Source organism: Acipenser ruthenus, chromosome 5 (genome assembly GCF_902713425.1).
Source record: "Acipenser ruthenus chromosome 5, fAciRut3.2 maternal haplotype, whole genome shotgun sequence".
In the NCBI taxonomy this organism is placed as follows: Eukaryota; Metazoa; Chordata; class Actinopteri; order Acipenseriformes; family Acipenseridae; genus Acipenser; species Acipenser ruthenus.
Genome location: NC_081193.1, coordinates 19793910 through 19817794, shown reverse-complemented (window position 1 = coordinate 19817794; position 23885 = coordinate 19793910). Strand labels below are relative to the sequence as shown.

General features: G+C 39.3%; 1 protein-coding gene across 3 annotated transcripts; it reads right to left on the bottom strand.

The window, feature by feature from the left end:
- LOC117402191 (myotubularin-related protein 9-like) lies at positions 1-18263 on the bottom strand. Of its 3 annotated transcripts, none has more exons than XM_034003097.3 (11): positions 18169-18263; positions 17035-17312; positions 16487-16595; positions 14255-14380; positions 13570-13743; positions 9207-9424; positions 8825-8986; positions 8373-8514; positions 7309-7529; positions 4271-4422; positions 1-1674 (listed from the first exon to the last, which is right to left on the bottom strand). In XM_034003097.3, the coding sequence occupies exons 2-11, from the start codon at positions 17214-17216 to the stop codon at positions 1511-1513; spliced, it is 1650 nt and encodes a 549-aa protein (XP_033858988.1). In that variant the 5' UTR covers positions 17217-17312; positions 18169-18263; the 3' UTR covers positions 1-1510. The 3 variants fall into 3 exon arrangements, with proteins under 3 accessions (XP_033858988.1, XP_033858989.1, XP_033858987.1); XM_034003098.3 differs by having other exon boundaries at positions 18177-18258; XM_034003096.3 differs by having other exon boundaries at positions 18106-18256.
- Between the last annotated feature and the right edge of the window lie 5622 nt (positions 18264-23885).

The following is a 23885-nucleotide window of genomic DNA, read 5'->3' as shown; positions in this document are numbered from 1 at the left end:
TCATTTGGTGACATCATTTATTGCACAGTACATTTTAGTGCTGTTACAACACATCACGGAACAGAAAACACATGATTTTAAAACAGCAACACCTAAACATATTTCTATTAAACATTCTTAAGGCGCAAATAATAATTAAATACTGTGATGGAGGAGTCCTTTCTACAGTGGTCCTGATTACACCCAACTTCACTTATTTATTTATTTAGAGTTATAAAGGCTAACTGTATTTGCAAAAACTGTATGCTTTTGGATGGAAATGTAGTGACTTTAAACCAAGACTTAAAGAAGAAGATGGAGTAGAATGAATCAGCTTTAGAACATTAGGGCTTACCCTCTACCCTCTCATTACACAATGCTAATAGGATTACACAATGCTTTTAGGGTATGCATTTGTCTGACAGTTCTTAAAAAATCATTTGTAATGATTTCTAAATGGGGTAAAACAAAATGATGCAAGTTCAGCGCAATGTCAAGTTTTCTGAAATAAAAGTGAATATCTCTTTCACAAATTAAGGAATTAACTATGGAGTTTAAATGCTTGCTCCCCAGGATGATTTTACTGCTCATCAACCTGTTTTTGTTTTACATTCAAACTGAAAGCAATGGAGCATAATGGCAGTTAAGCACATTGTTAACAATAATATATAGTGTCTTTATGATATTGGCTCACAAAACCTTTCTTCAAGACACCGTAGTGAAAGGGACTACACCTGTGCTCATGTACAGTAACTGGAGTGTTCAATAAACATATTAAAGCATGTTCCAATTTAAATCATTTAAATGTGGTCAGAACCTTAATCCAATGTTCTGGATTTTTTGTACTCATCTGGCAGCAGTGAATTCCAACCAATGTGTAAAAGCGCGTTCATAACTGGTCTTACAAGAAACGACTCGTTCCAACTGCAATGCAACTCATCATCCACTGTTTGTAAAGTTATTACTTCCTAATTTCTAAAATGTTAATTCATGCAAAATCCAAAGTCTATAATAAATGTTCTGTATCCTTGTTCTTACCCTCCAGATGTATAAATCAATTTGAATCTGTAACATTTGTAAAGAGTACAGCTTGACCAGCTTGTTATGTTAGTTCACTCTACCAGTGTCCTTGCCACATACGATTCATTTGCAAGAGGACTTTCTAACCCCAAGGCTTATCAAACTATATCCCCCTAATACAAACAACACAAGCTAGTGACGCAAAAAACATGAAGAACTGTGCTTAAGAATTAACTTAAGATCTGTTCATGTAATATGCTTCTATAATGTCACACATTTGTTTTTGATTAGCTATTAATTTCATTTAGAAATCTATGAATAAACTATTTTTGTTAACAGATTTTTTTCTTTGAATTTCATGGACTGAGGAATGGCTGCTCAACCTCTTTCTTGCTGGAAGCAAGTCCCTGTGCATCTCTGTCATTCTAGTGTTTTGTAAGGGGAAGGGGGAGATCCTAGTGTAATTTAAATGAAGAATTGAGAGCTGCTGGTCCAACACCTCTGTCATGGTTTATGGGGTCTCCAGTTGCACATCCTCCGTCTCTAGTTCAGCCAGCTGCCTGTGCAGCGTGTTCACCTTGCTCTGCAGCTCCTTGTTGTGCTCAATGATGTGGATCATCTCTTCATAAGCTTCATCGAGGCACTTGGAACTGCGGTTCCAGCGCAGGAACACACCTGCAGGAAACCAGTAACCAAAGGAACAATTCATTATACAATATATTACAATACAATACATTCAAATGAACAGGAACACAAGGCGCTGAAAAGCAGACTAGATTGTTGGTAAAACTTACTTAGGTTTTGGCTAGTGCCTTACTTATTTTAAACAACTTTTCTAACCACATTTCATGTCAAGCATCGCAAGGAGCTGCAAATAAGCAGCATTACAACGGGAGCTCTGCATCTCAGCCATAAACCTTTGAATAAAAAAAACACACTTTATAACAAATATTCCTACAAGAAATTAGAGGCCAAGATAAACCACAATGAGTCTGTATTTCAACTTGACAGGCTAAACTGGTGGTACTCGAGTCACATTAACTTTTAAGACAAAGGTCCAATCACCTGTATCTATATACCTGATATCACTGTTGGAGAATCCACATGGGCACTGAAAGTTTAAACCATTTACTTTTTCATCATTTTTAATTAATTTATTTTCAAACTACTTCACAAATTCAGCTTTTCAGCAGCTGTCCCTTTGGTTGAAAAAGTATATTAGGAAGTGAAACTGGTAAGACAAAGCCTGCTGTGTCAAAGCATGTAGAGCTTGTACTCCTGTCCTGGTGAAATGTGCTAAATTAAACAAACAGTACACATAACGTATCTGTCATTTTTCTTTTCATTGTAACATCCTGACAACTTTTTACACTTCTTGTTATGTTTTTAAATCCCTCTTCCTGCAGTGATTTAAAGGACAGATCTCAAACCCCAGTGCACTAGGGTGGTCATTTTGAAAAGATCTTTGACAGAGACTTCAAAGTTATAAGTGTATAAAGTTGTCAGGATGTTAACAATTAAAATAAAAATGGCAGGTATGTTATTTAAACAGTTGTAGCACCACAAGGGGACGTATAACGTGAATTACAAATAATGTATACACAGTTTTTCAAATAAACTTTTTTTATTCAAAGCTATAGTGGTTAAACTGAACACTGTTATATGAGGAGGAGGTTAAATGTCAGCAAAACTTGCAAAGAAAATGTACAAAATGAAATTTACTGGTTGCATAAGTAATCAGCCCCTTAAGTCAGTACTTGGTAGAAGCACCTTTTGCTGCAATTACTTCTATGAGTCTTTTTGGATAGGTCTCTACTAGCTTTGCACAGTAGGACGGTGACATTTTTGCCCATTCTTCACAGGAATTGTTGGGGATCGTCGATGGACTGCAATCTTCGAGTCTCGCCATAAATTTTCGATTGGATTCAAGTTAGGACTTTGACTGGGCCACTCAAGAACATTAATTCTCTTCTTGTTCAACCACTCCAGTGTGGCTTTGGCTTTGTGCTTTGGGTCATTGTCCGGCTGAAATGTAAATTTCCTCCCCAGTTTCAGAGTATTGGCTGACTCAAACAGGTTTTCCTCAAGGATTTGCCTGTAATTTGCACCATCCATTCTCCCCTCTATCCTGACAAGCTTCCCAGTCCCTGCTGAAGAGAAGCATCCCCATAAGATGATGCTGCCACCACCATGCTTGACATTTGGGATGGTGTTGACTGGGTGATGTGCAGTGTTGGGCTTGCGCTTGGAATTTAGACTGAAAAGTTCAATTTTTGTCTCGTCTGACCACAAAACCTTTTTCCACATGTCTGTAGTATTACTTACATGCTTTTTTGCAAACTCCATGCGTGCTTTAAGATGAGGCTTTTTGAGTTATGGCCACCCGTCCATACAGGCCAGCTTTGTGTAGGGACCGGCTTATTGCTGATGTGTGAACACTGACTCTCAGACACAGAACTTTGCAGATATCTCAAGGTCATTGTTGGCTTCAGAGTGACATCACAAACCAGTTTCCTGCTTGCCCGGCTGCTCAGTTTGGGAGAGTGACCTGATCTGGGTAGTGTCTGGGTGGTATGATGCATCTTCCACTTCTTAATGATGGACTTCACTGTGCTGAGAGGGATATTCAGCGCCATTGAAATTTTCTTGTACCCTTCTCCTGCTCTGTGCCTTTCTACTACTTTATCCATGACTTGTTTTGAAAGCTCCTTGGTCTTCATGGTTGCTTTGTTGGATCACTATGTGAGTTGCAGCTTGAAAGTCATTATATACCTGAAGGAAATTATCTACAAGTTAAACCACTTTGAGCACACACAGGCTGAAACCATTTCACTAATTTTGTGACCTTTCAAACAAATCATTGATGGGGCTGCAGTAGCAAAGGGGTTGAATACTTATGCAACTGAGATTAATCTGTTTTTCTTGGCAAATTACTTATTTATATTCTATATGCATTTTTTAACTTTATCAATGTGGAGTAGTTGTGTAGTAATGTGTAGATTCCACATGTAAAGTCTAATTTGAAAGCGTCGTGGAGTACGTACAGGTGCCAACAAAATGTGAAAACTTTGCTAGGGGGTGAAAACTTCTGCAAACCACTGTGTGTGTATGTATATATATACTAGTGGTTTGCATATATATATAGATACACACACACACATACATGCACCTTTGCATAAAACACTAACATTTGATTTGTCGGGGTACGCACAATGACGTGCGTACCCCGACAAATCTGAAGTAAACGTAGAATAAGAATAGACGCTCTTACCCTCCCAGAGCAGCAGGCTCTGTGGGGAAACGGAGGGCCAGATCACCAGGCTGTTTGCTTCAAACAGGGGGTTTAGAAACCTCTCCGTGTCCTGGGGCCGGTTCACCCAGGACCACAGCGACACCGTCTTCTGTGGCAACTTCAGCTTTCCCCTGCAGATACAACACACGAGTCAGACCCGGTCTACAAACTGAGGGCTCAGCAGACCAGTAAAGTTAAATAAGCCACTTCACATACAATTATGCAGCTCTATGGTCAACATTTTAAAAGATGCTTTTGAAAAACATTGTGGATAGATGGTTAAAAGTTATATTGAAATTCAACTGGTTTGTTTTTGAAAAAACACTCATATATGAAATTGGACAGTATAACCATAGGTGGAAGTACAAGTTGTGTTAATATTTCAAATCATCTCAACTATTTCAACTCTGCAGTATAAAGGTCTAGGAAATATATCTCCACTAAAAACTGCCGGAAGATCTAGTACTATAAGCCAGTGAACTAATGTAATACCAAACAGTGTTACAGAACATCCTGCAAAATTGACAAGAAATACAGGGCATTACCTTTGCTGTGCCCCATGTTGTCCACATCATAGTATTATATTTTTAAACATATTGCTGTCTCTTGGAAAAAAAAAAAAAGAATCCCACATCACGAGTCATAAATCAACTGGGCAATACATTTCTCAACATCGGGAACGTTCGCCAGTTGAAAAAAAAAACATTGCAGGCTGATTTTCTGTTTCCACAACACACCACTCATTTCAATCAGGAGCACCAGCATTGTTGCAGGGAGAAGCATGAACTGGACACTGCAATATTTAGGTAAAATATTAACAATTCCAGGCTTGAATCACTCTGCTCTCCATGAAAAAAGGCAAGCTTCTTGAGCTAGTTTGAAATCAGGACGTTAAAGTAACTGATCAATAAGATTAGTCTCTCACCACTGGCTTATTCATTTTTCACATGTTGACAGTACAGTATGTGAAGCCGAGTGTACAGTGGGTCAGTGAGTTCATGCGGTCTCAGCAAAGCTCCCAGCGACCCCCTTTCATAAACCTGTCATCAAGACCTTCTTGGTCAGCTGCAGCTAATATTATAGCTGAGCACCTTATTAATGGGGCTCCCCATTAGTCCACTTGCTCCACACACACACACACTGCATTATGACATATATTTTTTATTTTCATTCATTACTGTATGTCTTTATGTTACTTTATATTACTGTAATTTGAGATATATATATATATATATATATATATATATATATATATATATATATATAATACTTCATTTTCATTTCTAGTACTGTATTGTATTTTGATTTGCATTTATATCTGTATTTTTGTGTTTTATAATAAAAAAGAAAATAAACCTGTCATCACAAGTGACTGAACCTTTAACTGTAAGTCTTCAGAGAGACCAGAGCCGGCTGCTCCACCAGACCAGGGGTCATCGAGACACAGGTTTAGAACACACTTATTTTAAATGTACTATTTTACACGGTTTAATTGCGATTCTGATACACAAACAGTTTCATTGAGGGTCCGAGCAAAGCTGCAGCAACAACAAAACAACAACAAAAAAAACTGTAAAAGGTTAATTGGCCCCTACTTAAACTTATCTGCAATGACTCATACCCTCAATGGCATGTGTGTCACCGTATGTCCTTTGCCTTTTCAGCATCTCAGTCTTTGAATTCCCAACAACACAAGTGAGAGATTTCAGCAACTTCAATGCCCTGAGCCATGAACTCATTTAATTGTACCAGGTGGTGTGCATTTCTTAGAGCTATTGCCTGGTGGAAAACTGCAGGATAGGTCAATGGGGAAAATACACCCTCTGGTGGTATTCATTTATTATTGAAATACACCCTCTGGTGGTATTCATTTATTATTGAAATACACCCTCTGGTGGTATTCATTTATTACTGAAATACACCCTCTGGTGGTATTCATTTATTACTGAAATACACCCTCTGGTGGTATTCATTTATTACTGAAATACACCCTCTGGTGGTATTCATTTATTACTGAAATATACCCTCTGGTGGTATTCATTTATTACTGAAATACACCCTCTGGTGGTATTCATTTATTACTGAAATATACCCTCTGGTGGTATTCATTTATTATTGAAATACACCCTCTGGTGGTATTCATTTATTATTGAAATACACCCTCTGGTGGTATTCATTTATTACTGAAATACACCCTCTGGTGGTATTCATTTATTACTGAAATACACCCTCTGGTGGTATTCATTTATTACTGAAATATACCCTCTGGTGGTATTCATTTATTACTGAAATACACCCTCTGGTGGTATTCATTTATTATTGAAATACACCCTCTGGTGGTATTCATTTATTACTGAAATATACCCTCTGGTGGTATTCATTTATTATTGAAATACACCCTCTGGTGGTATTCATTTATTATTGAAATACACCCTCTGGTGGTATTTTTTAGTTCATTATTTTAACTAAACTGACCCAAGTCACTGATTCTCCTGTTGAAAGGGAATGTTTGATAAAATGTTTTCTATCTGCACCCGTAAACCTTGTCTTGTTTCAATATCAACCTGGGGCTGCAATAGGTCCCATAGGTCTTACAATTAAATCTGAAACAGTCACATATCACCTATATGTATCACGTTTTTGTGTCATTCCTATTGAAAAGTTCAACACATTCTGGTATTTACCAGACAGTAAAACTGACAGCTCTCTATTCTTTCCTGCAATTGAGCTTCTGCACTGGACACATTGGATAACTCCCTCAAAGCGGTTTGGAGAAGCAGATTTTTGACAGCACGCAATCCTAATTGGGGCTGGTGGAGTCCCATTTTAAACTGAAGCCAATGGGGTTAAGTGTTTTTTGTTTCTACCATGCCATGTCATACACTTGTGTCTACTGGACGTTTGACATGGCATTCAATTCAGAACCAAAATGACAACCTGGTTTTCACAGACTCTTATCTCAGAAGTTAGGAGGAACTTCTGTGTGTGTTTGTCTGAGTGCGAGGGAGAGTACTGACCTCTCAAAGCTGTTGTTCCCCAAAAAGGTGCCGAACTGGGAGGCATAGGCATGCTCAAAGAGAAGGATGAGGAAGTGCTCATTGAACTGGAAGGAGCATGGGAACTGACGTAAGATCTGCCAGACACAGTCCAGGAACAGCAGGAAAACGGGAGCCTCCCACTTGGGCTTGCTGTTGGAGTAGGCAGACTGAGAACAGCGCTGCTGGAATGGGTGGCCTGCCTGCAGAAAACCAACAACAATTAAAAAGCTTCAACTGAGAAACATGGACTCAGAAAACCATAAAGGGGATCTAGTTAAACCTTTAAAAAAAAAAAAAAAAAAAAAAACATTTATGAAAACTTTCAATAATAACATTATTGTGGCATATGGAGGTAACGTAATAATAATAATAATAATAATAATAATAATAATAATAATAATAATAGGGTCATTCCATGTCAACTCAGCCACCTCAAGATTTGGATTTTGCTTTTATTTTGTGTGTGGAAGATACAGATACAGGTCAGGCATCAATGATGAAGATTTGTGTGTGTGTTTGTGGAGGGGGGGGGGGGGGGGGGTTGTAGTCATACTTGAAACGTGTCTCATTTTGGAGTGATTTGAGGATCTAAAAATGATATTTAGAATGTCAGTAGCCCTGTGAATGGGGCTATCTATACAGATAGCCAGCTTCTGTAGAAGTCATGCAAAATAAGTACCACTGCTTTAGTATTTCTGTGTTGCTGGGGGCCTTAAAATTGAAAATGTGTCCAATTGTCAAACTCCTGAGTGATTTTTAAGTGCATGTTCCTTCTAAAGTAGAAGAGATATCACTTTCAGATTGCTTAGGTGTGCTCATAAGTTAACTGACTTTCTGTTTGCAGCTCTACTATCTACCTACTTTACTGTCTGATTTTATGACCCCACAAAAAGGCTTCAGGATGAATGCATCGAAAATGGCCCATCATTGCAGGTCTGAAACCCCTTGAAAAGAGCTTTGAAAGACTTTAAAGTTATAAGTGTAAAAAGTGGTCAGGATGTTCACAATGAAAAGAAAAATTACAGGTACGTTATTTAACTTACCTGCAGCCACTCTCTCTCCACAAGAGACTCAAAGCCGCGGATTGTCCTGCTGGTCGGGTCGAGAATGATCTGTGCCAGCGAGGTCACCTGCAGTGTGGAGTCTGTCCCCTCAGTTCCATGGACCAGCACCGAGGCACCCTCCCTAAAACAGCAGCAGACATACAATGCACTCTGTACAAACAGATTCCATAAAAACACCTTACTCTCAAGAAGTCCCCTTCTTGTGCACCTCTACTTTTTGTAGCAAAACGATAAAATAAAAAACCCCAAAAGCTTAAAGCAGGGCTAGGAAACCTCAGTATTTCCCAGTCCATTCCATTGCAAGGCTATGTTCTAACCTGATTCTTACTTTTGAAATTGATACTTAGCAGGGTCACTTAAATAACTGAGAAATTGTTTGGAACAAAGATATGTTTATTGAATGTAAATGTTTAGGCTGTACATGTCTTTACCTGTCAATGCACTGTGCAGCGAGGCAGGCTGTGGTGAGTATTTCCTTGATGTTGGTCAGCCAATTGGAGGCCTCCAGCTTGCTAAGCCAGCGGTCCATATTATGAGACTGGTCATTACAGGCTTCTACTAGCTTAATCAAGCTCTCCTGTAGAATATTAGACCTGGGGGAAGTCAAGCAAGTCTGTTACATTACCATTACCTACATGACATGTCCACTAAACTTAGCAAATACGTTTTTTTTTTTAGAAAAACTTTAAAAGAACAAGCACCATTGTGTCACATCAAAGTGCATTAAATCTCTGTGCCGCCTCATAGGAAAACCCCAACGTAGAATTAACGCCACTGGTGTATACACATGCGCACACAGAGCGGGTGGTTTACCTTTCAATCGTCTTGTGGATCCTCCTCCACTGCGGATAATGGGCTTCCAGTTCAAAGCCCCCTCCCCTGGCTTTGGCCTGCTGTGCCACGTTTATTGAGCGGGTATCGATGATGTAGCCACGTTTTCCTGCCCGCAGGGTGGCATTAATCAGTTGCTCGTCCTCTTTACAGCGCCGCCCATTGCTGCCTGTGAGAGGCTGCCCACTCCGCATCATGACCTGGAAGTATATTGGATTTGGGTCAGGACTGAGAAACCGGACACTTACATTGTATAACAAGTATGTCAGTGACAAACACCACCTGCCATGGTCATAGAAACTCAGTTACATGATTTACATGTCCTGTCTATGTTTCATCAATTGAACAAGCGCTTATCTAAATATGGACAAAATTAGGGCGCCTCCGCTTGCACTAAAGTCCTTAGCAAGTTTAATCAAAATTGAATAAGCAGTCTTCTAGATATATGTAGCAAATGTAAGTGTAACATGCGTACAGACAAAAGATGTGCATCTACAGCAAGGGAGAATAATCTTCAGCACACTAGAGTACAGACTTTTCTTGGGCTCAAGTAGGACAAGCTGCATTATTATTAGTTTTTGGCAGCAGAACAAAAGACAGAAATACACAAATATGCAAAAAGTGTGGGATTAGCAGGTACTTTATGTACAGTAGATACACAATGTAACATATAAATATGACAGATAGATAGATATACAGACAGATAGGGGAGGTAGCTAAATTGATAATAAAGCAATTGATTTACAGTGATACTGGTATATACTGTACATACAGTGTGGATGCTTTATCTGTTTGAATGTTATATTACTTGCATTCACCCTTCTAGTTTGGTGTCCAAGCTCAAGGATATGACTAAAGAAGCAGCTGCTGTGTGCCTGCAGTAATCGTCTGTTCAAAACACTTCTGTTTAAGACCATTATCATGGGTTAATCTACATCATTTCCAGTCAACAGATGATGGAAGGGCAGGAATGGGTGACACCAGTGTGCATCATAGTGAATTTGCAAAAAAGGGAGCGAGAAAATAGCTGCTGTGGGCTAGTGGGCGGTGAGAGAGGAGTGGACAGCCTGGGGAGCTGTATGATTGATCACCTCATTTTCAATGCGTAAGCTGTTAGGCTTTAATCAATAAGCACGGGGCATGCAATCAACACTGCAGGTCCTGCCAGCCACAAGTCAACTGCAGTGAAAAGGCACAGCAATCCACATTCACGCTTTCCTGAACTGCTACTTGTGTGTGTGGGGGGGGGGGGGGGGTGGTGGGAGGGGGGGGATCAGGTAATTTTCAGCATAGTCTTGATTTAATGATAGGCACAGGCAGAATGTATGAAATCTGAGGTTCTATCAGCTGTTCATAGACTAGAACCATCATTATATTATTAGACCTTATAAAGAGTGTCTACATCCTTTGTTTATGAGCTATACATGTCACTTATTAAAGCTGCTATCTTTATTTTAATGTATGTTCTGGTATTGAACTACAATGTTGCAATGTTTGCTTTAAAGTAAATGATATAAATGATGTGAATTTGTGTTGGCGGTGCATGGATTGAATACATTTGAAATGTTGGTGCCTCCAAGACATGCAAGCCCAGCTCCTGATGTTATATTACAACACCACAGTGACTATCTGACACATACAATACTGGGGTAGCCATGGAAACTGTAGAACGGAACCTTGATAATATACTGGACATTGGGAGATTTAAACAACAAATTACACTGCAGCACAGCACTGCATCTGGCTGAACTGCGCTGTTCAAATTACCCAATACAATTTTAAACCCTACCCCCCAGGTCAAATTGTAGTAGCTTGTTCTGTGAATAAAATCCAACCTCCTCCACAGGTGCCAAATATATTTTTGGTACTTTTGTCCCAGCATTTAAAAGAGACACACCATGTATGTGCAATAATATAGAAAAATACGAAGAAAGAATAACCTGTATTCTGCACCTTTAAAACTAAAAATTGTAAAATACAGATGAAATTGGAAGAAGATTTCAAGTTCTGTTCCCAAATGGGAATAAGCACCAACTAAGACGTAGCTTTACAGTAAACTAATGTGATCCGTCTACGTCTCCATCCATTTGCGTTTCCTTCCATCTGATGATGTAGATATCCTTCTGCCTGGTGTTGATGGCTGAAGTGTAATGCTGGCTCCAGGGATCAGCTTATTTTGCCTCCCCAGCACATCAGCACACACAACGGCTGCATTGCTGGCTCCGGGGATCAACCACAGTGCAGTCTCCCCAGCGCATGACAACGGTCTGGATTGACCTAAGTAGGGTACATCTCTGGGGTCTTCAAGTCGACTAGCCCACAATACCTCAAGAGGGCTCAACGGTGATTCTGGTATCCCAGCATCACCCCCCTCCGTCCCCCACTCAACTCAACTCAGCTTACTTACCCGTACATCAGCGTTTCTTTCTTACTATTGTGGTTGAGGTCTCCAACCAGAATCTTTCCGTCTCAATCACAGCGAGTTGCTGCTCCTTTCTGCTGCTTCACTGTGCGACGCAACTCCTGGCCACTGAATCTGACGTCTCTGACAAACTGATTTTTAGAGTTGGCCACAAATCCTCGACAACCAACCTCCACTGGGTAAACACAGACTCTCCATCCTCGCTGTTCCACTTCAGCGGCTAGTTGAGCATACCACAGTTTCTTCCTCTCATACGCCTCATCTACAGCATCCTCCCATGGCACTGTTAACTCTACCAGGTGAACAAGGTGTGCTGATCCAGACAGTATCTGGTCGAAGGTTAGTGGTGGCAATCTCAGGTGGAAAAATAAGCCGTTGACCAACATCTGCCAGCATTTTCCAGTCTCTAGCAGCTACCAGTTGTCCTGGGCGAGGCTTGGTTTTAACACCTTTTCTTGGCAGTTGCTCTCCTGGGAAGAGGAATGTTGTCTTTTGTGTGTAATGTTTTGATGGAACTGGTGGCAACTTACTGGTCATGTTACACTTGTCTTCCAATGCTAAGGCCAAACATCACAGCACCTGGTCATGGTGCCAAGTAAACTGTCCTTGGCTAAGACCCACCTTACATCCTGTCAAAATGTTCCTTAATGTTGCAGGTGATGAACACAAAGGACATGAGGGATCCTCTCCTACCCAGAAGTTTAGGTTCTGTGGTGATGGGAGAACATCATATGTTGACCTGATGAGGAAACTGATCCTGCTCTGTTCCACTGTCCATAGGTCTTGCCAGCCGATCTTGCGTTGTTCCACACTCTCCCATCTCATCCATTCTCCCTGCTTGGCCTGTGAAACGGCCTTTACGCACCTCATCCCCTCCTCCTGCTTTTGCACCTCGTTGACTACCAGCTTCCTCCGTTGAGCTGGAGCTACCTTGTGCCATGTAGGAGGAGCTGAACTGAGACCAAGACCCCCTCTTCCATGCTGAACTTGCCCCATGATATCACCGATTCGAAGGGCAGCCTTTGCATCTTCCATGGCTTTCTTTGCCGCCCACTTTCTTCCAGTTTTCAACACAGGTGCAGCCTCCCTTACGCATTTGTTGCGTGACTCTACTAATGTAATTTCCAGTCGGACCTTAGCGCAGTTATATACAGTGCTCCCTTCGCTATAAGGCTCTCAGTTATAATGCACCTCCTACAGCATGTCCCCCAATTCCCTATACTAGTGATTCATGCAATATTTCTACATTAAATACAGTACCGATGTTGTTCAAATTGTAAACAACTTCTCAGTTTAACTTCTGTTTCTGTCTCTCCCTTTTGATACAGTATCTGAACTGAAGAAAAGCTGCGCTGGCAGTTTATAACACAGACATCTTATCCAGCATTCGTTTTATAACTAAATAAATTTTGTTGACAGTTTTAAAACTGCTAATTGAAATGGTCCACGAGTGGGAACATTACCTTTTTTTTTTTTTTTTTTTGTAAAAAATATAGCGCCGATTACATGGTGCTTTATGCATGGTTAATTCACGGAAAGTTACATATTTGTTTCACTATATGTGCATTACTGAGAGAGTTATTTTATTTTGTATTTTAGTCAGATGTGTGTTGTTATGTGTCCCGCGGCGCCCCCCACCCCTCCCCCGTTTATAACGCTCTTCGGTTATAATGCTAATATTGTGTGTCCCCCGAAACCCATGTTATAGCGAGGGAGCACTGTATATATGTATGTATGTGTATATTATATATATATATATATATATATATATATATATATATATATATATATATATATATATATATATATATATATATATATATACACACACATATATATAAATGGAAAAGTTCTTTTTTCTTCAATTGCACAAGACACAAGTATATGGGTTTGACATTAAATAAAAATAAAACCCCCTCTCACCATGCCATTTTTCTTGTGGTAGTAGCTGAGAACAGGGAAGCGGCCAGCATGCCTGAAGGTGGCGACTTTCCGGATTGTGTCGTCGTCGATGGACTTGGGTACAGCCAGAATGGGGGGGTAGGAGGGGCAGACGTTGAAGTCCTTATTCACATAGCTCAATCTCCACTCGTCAGTCTAGGGAAAGAAAGCAGGGATTATACAACTTTGTACCAGCAATGTTTTGAAACTGAACACACATTTTGAAGAGAAATGCACATTTGGATGTTGGATTTCTCTTCAAAATGTGTGTTCAATTTCAAAACTTTACACAAATACAGTTTTACTCCAGTTGTTATGAAATAGTTAAAGGACTGCTACAAAGGTTTTACCTATTAGTAGTGCTAGCAATGTTACCACATTATTTTCAGTAAAGCATGGGTTGATGAAACAATACACGGGTGTCAACCTTTCAGCATGCTATGGATTGAGGTCACAGAATTTCTCTTTATGCAACATGTCACAGTGAACAACTCAGCACATGAAAAAATTGACATTTGGCTGCTCAGCTATGGAATAATCAGTCTAAATTCATGGGAGAAGCAGAGCCCATTCACTTTTTTTATATCTATATTGAAAGGAGAAAACCTTATAAAACTTGAACTATTGAAATGATACAGTTTTCTTAACTATTTTAATTAAAACTTACCAATGATTCAATTTGCTTAAACGATTGTTCAGGAAGGAACGTATTCCATCCATCCTCAATCAACTCAAACATGGGCCGATAGAAGAATGGGTACATGAGGGTGACTGAATCCAGAGTAGACAGTGCCTGAAGAGCCCAAAAACACCCTTATTCAGAAAAACAAACTAAATACTTGAATACAGAAATATATATAGTTGTAGTCAAAAGTTTACATACCCCAATGGAACTTAATAATTTCTAGAAATGTCTTGAAAACAAAGAATTTTAGGAAAAATCTTTTGTAGCAAAAGTTTTGTGGATGAGGAAAAAAAGTTACAAGAAATAGACATCTACAATTATTTATTTCAGCAATCCAAAAATGCTAATTCAAAAGTATTCATACCCTTTGGTGCCATTTCTTGTAGCTTTTTCCTCATCCACAAAAGCAAAACTTATAATAATTATTTGTTTTCAATAATTCTAAAAATTATAAATTTCCATTTGGGTATGTAAACTTCTGATGACTACAACTTCTGACTAATTATATATATATATATATATATATATATATATATATATATATATATATATATATACACACAGTGCCTTGCAAAAGTATTCAGACCCCTGACCAATTCTCTCATATTACTGAATTACAAATGGTACATTGAAATTTCGTTCTGTTTGATATTTTATTTTACGACAATTATTGTAAGGTGACATTGGTTTTATGTTGGGAAATATTTTTAAGAAAAATAAAAAACTGAAATATCTTGCTTGCATAAGTATTCAACCCCTGTGCTGTGGAAACTCCCAGTTTACACCGATGAAAGAAATTGCCCTAACGAGGTCACAATTACCTTACCATTGGCCTCTACCTGTGAACCATTAAAGTTGCTGTCACATTTTCTGGATAAAAACCCCACTGTTGAAGGATCATTGGTCAGGCTGTGAATCTGAAGGAAAATGAAGACCAAAGAGCATTCTACAGAAGTTAGAGATAAAGTAATACAAATGCATAGATTAGGGAAAGGGTACAAAATAATATCCAAGTGTTTGGATATCCCAGTGAGCACAGTCGGATCAATAATCAGGAAGTGGAAGCTGCATCACACCACCCAGGCACTGCCAAGAAAAGGCCGTCCCTCAAAACTCAGCGCTCAAACAAGAAGGAGACTTATGAGAGAAGCTACAGAGAGGCCAACAATCACTTTGAAGGAGCTACAGAGTTCAGTGGCTGGGAGAGGAGTAATGGTGCTCCAGTCAACCATATCAAGAGCTCTGCATAACACTGGCCTGTATGGGAGGGTGGCAAGAAAGAAGCCGTTACTCAAAAAGTACCATCTGAAAGCACGTCTGGAGTTTGCCAGAAAGAATGAGAGTGACCCAGCTGCGATGTGGGAAAAGGTTTTGTGGTCAGATGAGACCAAGATAGAGCTTTTTGGACAAAACTCAAAGCGCTATGTGTGGTGCAAAACTTAACACTGCCCATGCCTCAAAATACACCATCCCTACAGTGAAGTATGGTGGTGGCAGCATCATGCTGTGGGGATGCTTCTCATCAGCAGGGACTGGGCATCTTGTTAAAATTGAAGGAAGAATGGATGGAGCAAAATACAGGGAGGAAATTCACCTTTCAGCAGGACAATGATCCCAAGCACAAGGTCTATTTCTTGTAACATCAGAGTGGCTCAAGAACAAAAAGGTGAAAGTCCTACAGTGGCCCAGTCAAAGTCCTGATCTCAATCCCATTGAGAATCTGTGGCACTATTGAAAATTGTGGTCCACAAGCGTCGTCCAACCAACCTGAACAACCTGGAGCAAATCTGTCAAGAAGAATGGGCCAAAATCACTCCGACACTGTGTGCAAAGCTGGTACACACTTACCCCAAAAGACTTAAAGCTGTTATTGCAGCGAAAGGTGGCTCTACCAAATATTAATGTGTGGGGGTTGAATACTTATGCAAGCAAGATATTTTAGTTTTTTATTTTTCTTAAAAATATTTCTCAACATAAAACCAATGTCACCTTACAATAATTGATTTTGAGTTTCAGTGTTTTAAAATAAAATATCAAACAGAGCGAAATTTCAATGTACCATTTGTAATTCAGTAATATGAGAGAATTGGTCAGGGGTCTGAATACTTTTGCAAGGCACTCTGTGTGTGTGTGTATATTTATATATATATAAATAAATAAATAAATAAATAAATAAATAAATAAAACATACAACTTAAAAACAGCTCTACTCACTTCAATAGAACTTGCAATGTTTAAACATTCCTCCATGCCAGGAATATCCAGCTGAATTATCCTCAAGTCTTTACATTTTATAATAACTGTTCCCAATGTGCCCACAAACCTGAAACAAGATACCCATGAAAGGTGCATGACGTACATAAATATGAAGTAATGCAGTTGGGACAAAAGAATAGACATTAACACATAAAATACTGTTTTTTCTTTTTTTAAGAGATTGATTGCTTTTGAATAATGTATGCAATGGCTATTTCCTAGTCTGGAATTTATCAAAATGATGGTGTCTCCACAACCATAACTATGCATAACTTAATGAAGACCAGGCTACTGCTAAACATGGAGCTTGGTGAAATTGTGAATCTGAGTCCAAACATAATGTGGTAATGAGAACCTTCATACTGCACATAACTCTTATAACACTCAATGGTAGAATATTTAGTAATAATAAACTGAATTTCATAATAAAAGAAAGAAATACTGAAAACTATAAAGAATGAAAGGGTTGATAAATCCACTGTAAACGCAATCTAGGAGAGACTGACCTCTTCTCGATGGAGTCGATGTTGGAGTGCAGCAGCCACAGCTCCTCGTTGCTGTCCTGACGAGAGGAGAGGATGAGGTGGTGGCCAGTTAGACACAGTGTCCCCTCCACCCTTGACATGAAGGGCCGATGCAGGACAACATTATCCACCCGTGGGGTCTTTATCAACTCCGCAAATTCCATCCTTACAATCTGCTATACTGAGGGTGGTGGAGGGATCTTCTTAATGTAAATAATGACACTTAAACATGAAGGGGGAATGCTATTTCACTGAAGCAGCTACAAACACACACAAAGAAAACAACAAAAAAAACAGTGCATTATTAAAAACTGTACAGGTCCTGCAATGCTGGCTGACTGACAAAAAGGACAAGCGACATAAAGTGTTACTGTGTAGCTACACAAGATTCCATGTCAAGACCTCCAGTCACGGTGTACTCACCCACTGTATTGCACAATCAGAGATAAGGAGCTTGCACATATATTAAGCTGACCAAAATGTTGCCAGTCTACTGCATTATATTAATGTATACATACACAAGTGGACTAGGTTGTGTGAGTCACATCTAGTATTGCAGCATCACAAATTAAACTGTTTAGTCTGGTTGGGCATGTAAAATACTCGCTTAACGACAAGCTGTCAACATGATGCCCATTACAACAACATATAAATAAATGCATATATAAATTGATAGCGGAACTAGCCAATGAAAACCACTGCATGACGAACTTTTTTTTTTTAAGGGGAATGGGTTGATAGTTGTAAATAAAACCATCGCGCCTAAATCAATCGTCAGAATTAGATCTCTCAACTGCGGTGAAGTATTCCATACCAAACTAAATATGAAAAATACCTTGACTATTTAAAAGCTTTATGCATTATTCATTTTATAATATTCCCGAACAAGTTATAAAAGCGGCAGCAGATTTTTTAAATGTATTTATTTATTTTTGCTGCTACTGTTCTGCATTCTTTTTCTAGAGTAACAATTCTCTACATTCACACTAGAGCTCGGTAATCAAACCGTGTCAATCTGAAATAACTTTCTTGGTAAATGAACAATTTACGTACATATCAGTAATATTATTTTTTAAATCCGTGAATCTGTTTTTATATTTTTTAAATATAACACACAATAAAACCTAAGGTTCCTGCCGGTACTCCTCTTCTTCCCCTTCCAGAATGCGGAAGTGCGGCAATCACTGTCCAAGAATAAAAACAAACCGATGAGAAACAGAGCTCCGGCTGAGGTTATAAAAAGAGTTGCAGCGAGTGCCCGACTGAGAAGTTAAACCGGCCAATACTGGTTTTGTATGCCATATATATATATATATATATATATATATATATATATATATATATATATATATATATATATATATATATATATATATAGGTTTTCGTACGTTTGTGACTTAAATGTATTTGATCAGATACGCCGGACGTTAAGCATCACAATCTGTGTTTCTGGTAGTGATTATTTTTCTGAACACGCACTGATAGATTGGCTTGTAGTTCGCCAGTTTTATGATCACACGTTTCGTTTGTATACCTTGTGGATAGTCGTAAGAAGTAGAATGATAGTGTATACTTTTCAATACGAATATATGTTGTTTCCCCCCAGGGGTAACTTAGTAATTTAGAGCGATCACCCTGTTCAGATTGTAGAAATCGGAATACTTCGTGGGTGTTTCACATTTACACATACAATAAATCAAAACAAAACACAATGTAGGAAGAGGGAAAGTGGTAACAACCCAGTTAAAACACAACGTCCTCACAACGTTGCAATATATATATATTATATATATATATATATATATATTACTTGGTTTAAATAAACGTTTTGGCAATATCTATTTTATTACATTTATTTGTGTTTTCAGTTTTATTATTATTGTAGTATTCAAGCCTATAGCTCTTATTCTTGAAAAACAGAGCATTTTACTAGCTTGATTCTAATTGGTCCTAAAGTGTTCCATTGCACGCTCCTCGAGGAGCATCAACTGAAGATGCTCGCGCACCTGTCAGAGCTTAGAGTAGTGTGAAGGAGAATAAGAGTGAGCGGAGAGATCATTTATAAATTGTTGTATTTGTATAGCTATATTTGTATAATTTGTTTCTTAATGGATATTTAATGTACATATGTGTTGTATATATATTTGTGTTTTTGAATGTTTGTTTGTTAAATTTTTTATATATTAGAGAAAGTTGTGTGTGTGAAACAGAACTCGGACTTGTAGCTGGAGGAGATCGTCGAGATCCTGAGGTAAGTTTATTTTTTATTTTATTTTTATGATTAATGTATTGTTATCCATAAATGTTATTAAATAAAGCGATTTTGTCATGGTTAAATAATTTTAACAAAAACTAGATACTGTTCTTTCTTTTTTATTACTATTTAAAATGTACCTATAAGGTTGTGAAAATGTCATATAGAAGTCACAATAAGGTTGCTGAACTGTCATAAATAAGTCGTCAGAAGGTTGTGAAAATGTCTCACATGTCCTCACATGGTTGTAGAAAAGTCGCAATAGCGTTGGATTACAACGTCGTGGCAACATTCCAGCTTCCTTCATTTGAACGTAGTTACAACGTTTTTTTACAACGTTGCTACGACTAAACTTCAACGTGCTTGTTACGTTGCAGCAACATAATTTTGTTAGCTGGGAATTTAGTTGTACTACGTAAAAATATTTAGCAAAGCCATTTTCTTTATTGTAATTGTTTGGCAGTCTGTACATCGCATCATTCGGTTCGTGTTTTACTACATTGCTTAATATTCGCTAGCTCTATCCAGAACTATGGATGTGTCTGTCAGAACATGAAGGAAGCGGGTTTTGCAGCGAATCCTGCAGCGCACTTTATGGTTTATCCCTCAGATCCTCAAGGGAGGCGCATTGCTGAGTACCGGGGGGTGTGACATGCGATTAGTGAAAGAAGCATTGGAACACGTTGTCAGCCCAGACTCCGTTGTCTCTGTCCACCAGCACCGAAGGCTGCACGTGCCCGCAGGCGAAAGAGTGTGGTCCCACCACCGCTCTTCCCTGTGGTGGGAAGAAGTTGTGCTTGGGCCTTCCTTTACAGACGAGCAATGCGTGGAAACGTTCAGAGTGACCAGGACTACCTTCGAAATTATTGTTGAACTTGTAAGAGCTGATATGGAGCCGTCAGCCCACTTCGTCGTCCGTGCCCCCATACCACTGCAAAAGCGAGTTGCTATAGCTTTCTATAAACTTGCATTTGCTGTTGACCATAAGATGGTAGGCGATAAATATGTGTGTACTGTGCATGTGTACCTTTACAAGTTTTGCCGCTCTCTTGTTGGACATTTAAATCGCTTTATAGATTTGCCAGAAGAAGGAGAAGCTCGGAAGATAGCAATGCGTGTTCTTGAGAGGTATGGACTCCCTCAAGTCATGGGCATACTTGACGCCATCCACATTCCGACTGCTGCAAATCAAGAGACAAGGGCATTCTTTAAACAAAAGAACTGGGCTTCGACCATCTTACAGGAGGGTGTGTGGTCCAGTGGTTAAAGAAAAGGGCTTGTAACCAGGAGGTCCCTGGTTCAAATCCCACCTCAGCCACTGACTCACTGTGTGACCCTGAGCAAGTCACTTAACCTCCTTGTGCTCTGTCTTTCGGGTGAGACGTAGTTGTAAGTGACTCTGCAGCTGATGCATAGTTCTCACACCCTAGTCTCTGTAAGTCGCCTTGGATAAAGGCATCTGCTAAATCTGCTAAATAAATACAGGCGGTGGTGGATGACAGCAGGACACTTAATATGCAACTAATTTACTATTAAAAAGCATTAAAACAATGTGAAGCATTTATGCATTGGCGCACAGGATATGACGTCGGGTCGTTGATTTCCCTGCTAGTCTATAGCTAACACAGTAATTTGAGATGGCATTTATCTAATTTTTTATCGATGAAAAAAGTTAAATAGAACGGTAGTTATATGAACCTTTGAGGTCCGACTGCCCCAATTTAACTTTGTCAGGCAGCGATAGTGAATATTCAGATGAGGATAACAAGGACGAGTCTGCAAGCAGCCTAATCCGAGAAAATTGAACCAAGAAGGCTCCAAATGCTTGGTGCACTTGTAGTAAGTGTGTTTTGTAGAAAACTGACAAGTAACGTCTGTGTTGTTAGAAACACAAACTGCTTGCTTTAGATGTAAAGACGTTACATTTAAAATGCATTACTGACAAGGCTGAACTGGAAACCTACGTCGTTCACAAACCAGGACTGGAATGGCCTATACGGACGCCATGATCAGGCAGCACGTGAAGGGACCTGCACCCAAGGGAGAACAATCAAATCGGTATAAATGTGTTAATGTCACATGTGTCATAAAAAATATAGTCTTAATTGCATAATAACAGTTTGACAAATGTTACAATGCCTTTTGTTTTCCCCCTTCAGACAGTGTAAGCTAATGGCTTGTCGTATGTTTGGACACATCCACCGCAGGCAGCTCCTGGCAAGGCATGTAAGACATCCCCTACCTTCTTGCTGTGTGGAGTTTATAATAACACAAATAATAGCGGAGCACTTAGAGAGCTTTGTTATTTTTGAGTACATGTACCCTTTTTAAGTGTGTCTTTTTATTCTCTTCACCAGGTTCCGTGATGTTAGGTGCCACATGCCTGGGTCATCCCCTGCTGATTTTGTCCTCGAGAACTCAGAGTTGTACATCAAGCGGAACAAATTACCACATGTAACTAATTTAAACTGAAGTTGCACACTAAGATGCACTGCAGGTCAAGCGGACCACATTTTGGTGAAGTGATCACTCAACCCCTCACAATTCAGTGGAATCCTAGAGCTCTGAGCTTTAATTCAGACCAAGTTATTATTTTGTCTAAGCAATTTCAGATGACATTACAATTGTGATATCCTTGGAACTGAAGGTCAACAAACCTCAGAGTTTAAAAGTTTCTCTAAGGGATGATTTATCAATTATTTTTTGTCTCAGTCCACTTAAACTGGAATGGCCTTTTATAGAAAGCAGGATATTCATTTATCTGCCTCTGTTCTATTATATTATTATTCTGTATACAATATTTATTTTTGTCAAGATACTACTTATGTAGTACACTCACACTAATGTATCTCTTTTTTTTTATTCCCAGGCAGTGCAGAAGTTAGAGGATCAGGGTGTGCGCATGTTTTTTGTTGGAGATCCTGCCTACCCCCTGCTCCCCTGTATAAGGACTCCATACCACTCTGAGAATCTCACGACTAAACAGGAGGCATGTAACAAAGCACTGGGAAGCATGCTGGAAGTGGCAGAGCAAGCTTTTGGGAGGCTGAAGGGTCGGTGGCAGATAGTACTGAAGGGCATGGAGCCTGACCGCAGTATCGCCCCCCCCAGGTGGTGATGGCTTGCTGCGTTCTGCACAACGTGTGTGAGGCTCAAGAAGAAGTCTTCCGGCAGGAGTGGATGGTGCCTGTCCGAGACGCAGATAGCCGTCACCCTCAGCCTCCACCTCCACCAACAACCGAATCCCAGGTGAATGCTCAGGCGTGTGCCGTACGAGATGCACTTCTGGAAAGAATTACGGTTTTCTGAATGTCAAACCTGTTTTTAATTCACAAAAACAAAAAGACATTTTTTGAACAACTCATGAATTACTGTTGTGTGATTAGGGCCACTGAAAGTTTACTTTTAACATGAATTTCACTAACGAGGTAGGGTTAGTAACTTACGTTGACATCTACGTCTTTACCTTGCAATTTTCCAGTGACTTGAGTAAAGTATCTAACGTGTCAGTAAGGACCAGCTTCTTTAGTAGAAAAAACACAGTACTTGTGAAAGCAATGACCAGCCAAGGCCGCAGGAGTCGTCGTATGGATACCAGCTCATAAGTAGGTTAGTTTAGGGGATATTGATCTCAAGTAATGTATAGCGAGGGTTACGTAGTGTAGCCGGTTCCTGGAGCGGGACGCCTCATTTATAAGGCTAGTGCTTGCCCTGTGTAGCACCTTTTATTTGTAGTTTTTGTACTGTTTTATTTTGCCTTTTGTACAGCCTGCTGTATGTGTCCTCTGTGCGCTACTATCGTTGGTAGCGTCACATGACCTGTTTGTTTACTTTGTGTGTGTTAATAAATCCTGCGCGCCTGAGTGGCGTTTCAACTCCCAACTCCCATGGCTCTGTCATGCATATCAGCAGTTACCCACACACGTGACACGAATACCCTGTCACAATGGACAAAAAACTTTCTTGAGGTTGTATGCTGTTGATATGTACTGGAAGTAAATGAGATATTGTATTCAGGATAAACAAATTAAAGCTAACAGAGTCATCATTAGGGGTGTACCAATACCTTAATTTCCTTTAAAACATTGTTAATTATTAAGTATTCATTAAATTGAATCAAACATGTTAATTACTCAACACAAAACAATGTGGTACCCCAGTTTCCCTTGTTTTACACAATTATTGAGTATCAATAAATGTCTGACAGTGTTATTTAATATAGAACCTGTGGTGATCAAAGTATCAAACTCATTTATATTTTATAACTGATTATTTGTCTTGCATTCCTTTTATCCTTTTGATATGAAATCATTTTTTTTACCGCTTTCCTTGGTTTCATTAGAAATGTGTTATCTGTACTGTGAATTGAGGGATCATAGGCCTTGGAAAGTGTTATCTGTGATTAAACTCCACAAAGAAATACATATCCCACTTTCCACAGCGGTGGCTCAAGTTAGGATTAAGGAAAGGTCACGTCTGTGTGACGAATCAGTTGCATTTGCTAGTTTTTCAGTCAGTTTACTGCCTCTGTACGGCAGTAAAAATGTCAGCGGCCCTGATGAGAGGAAACTTCTCTTCC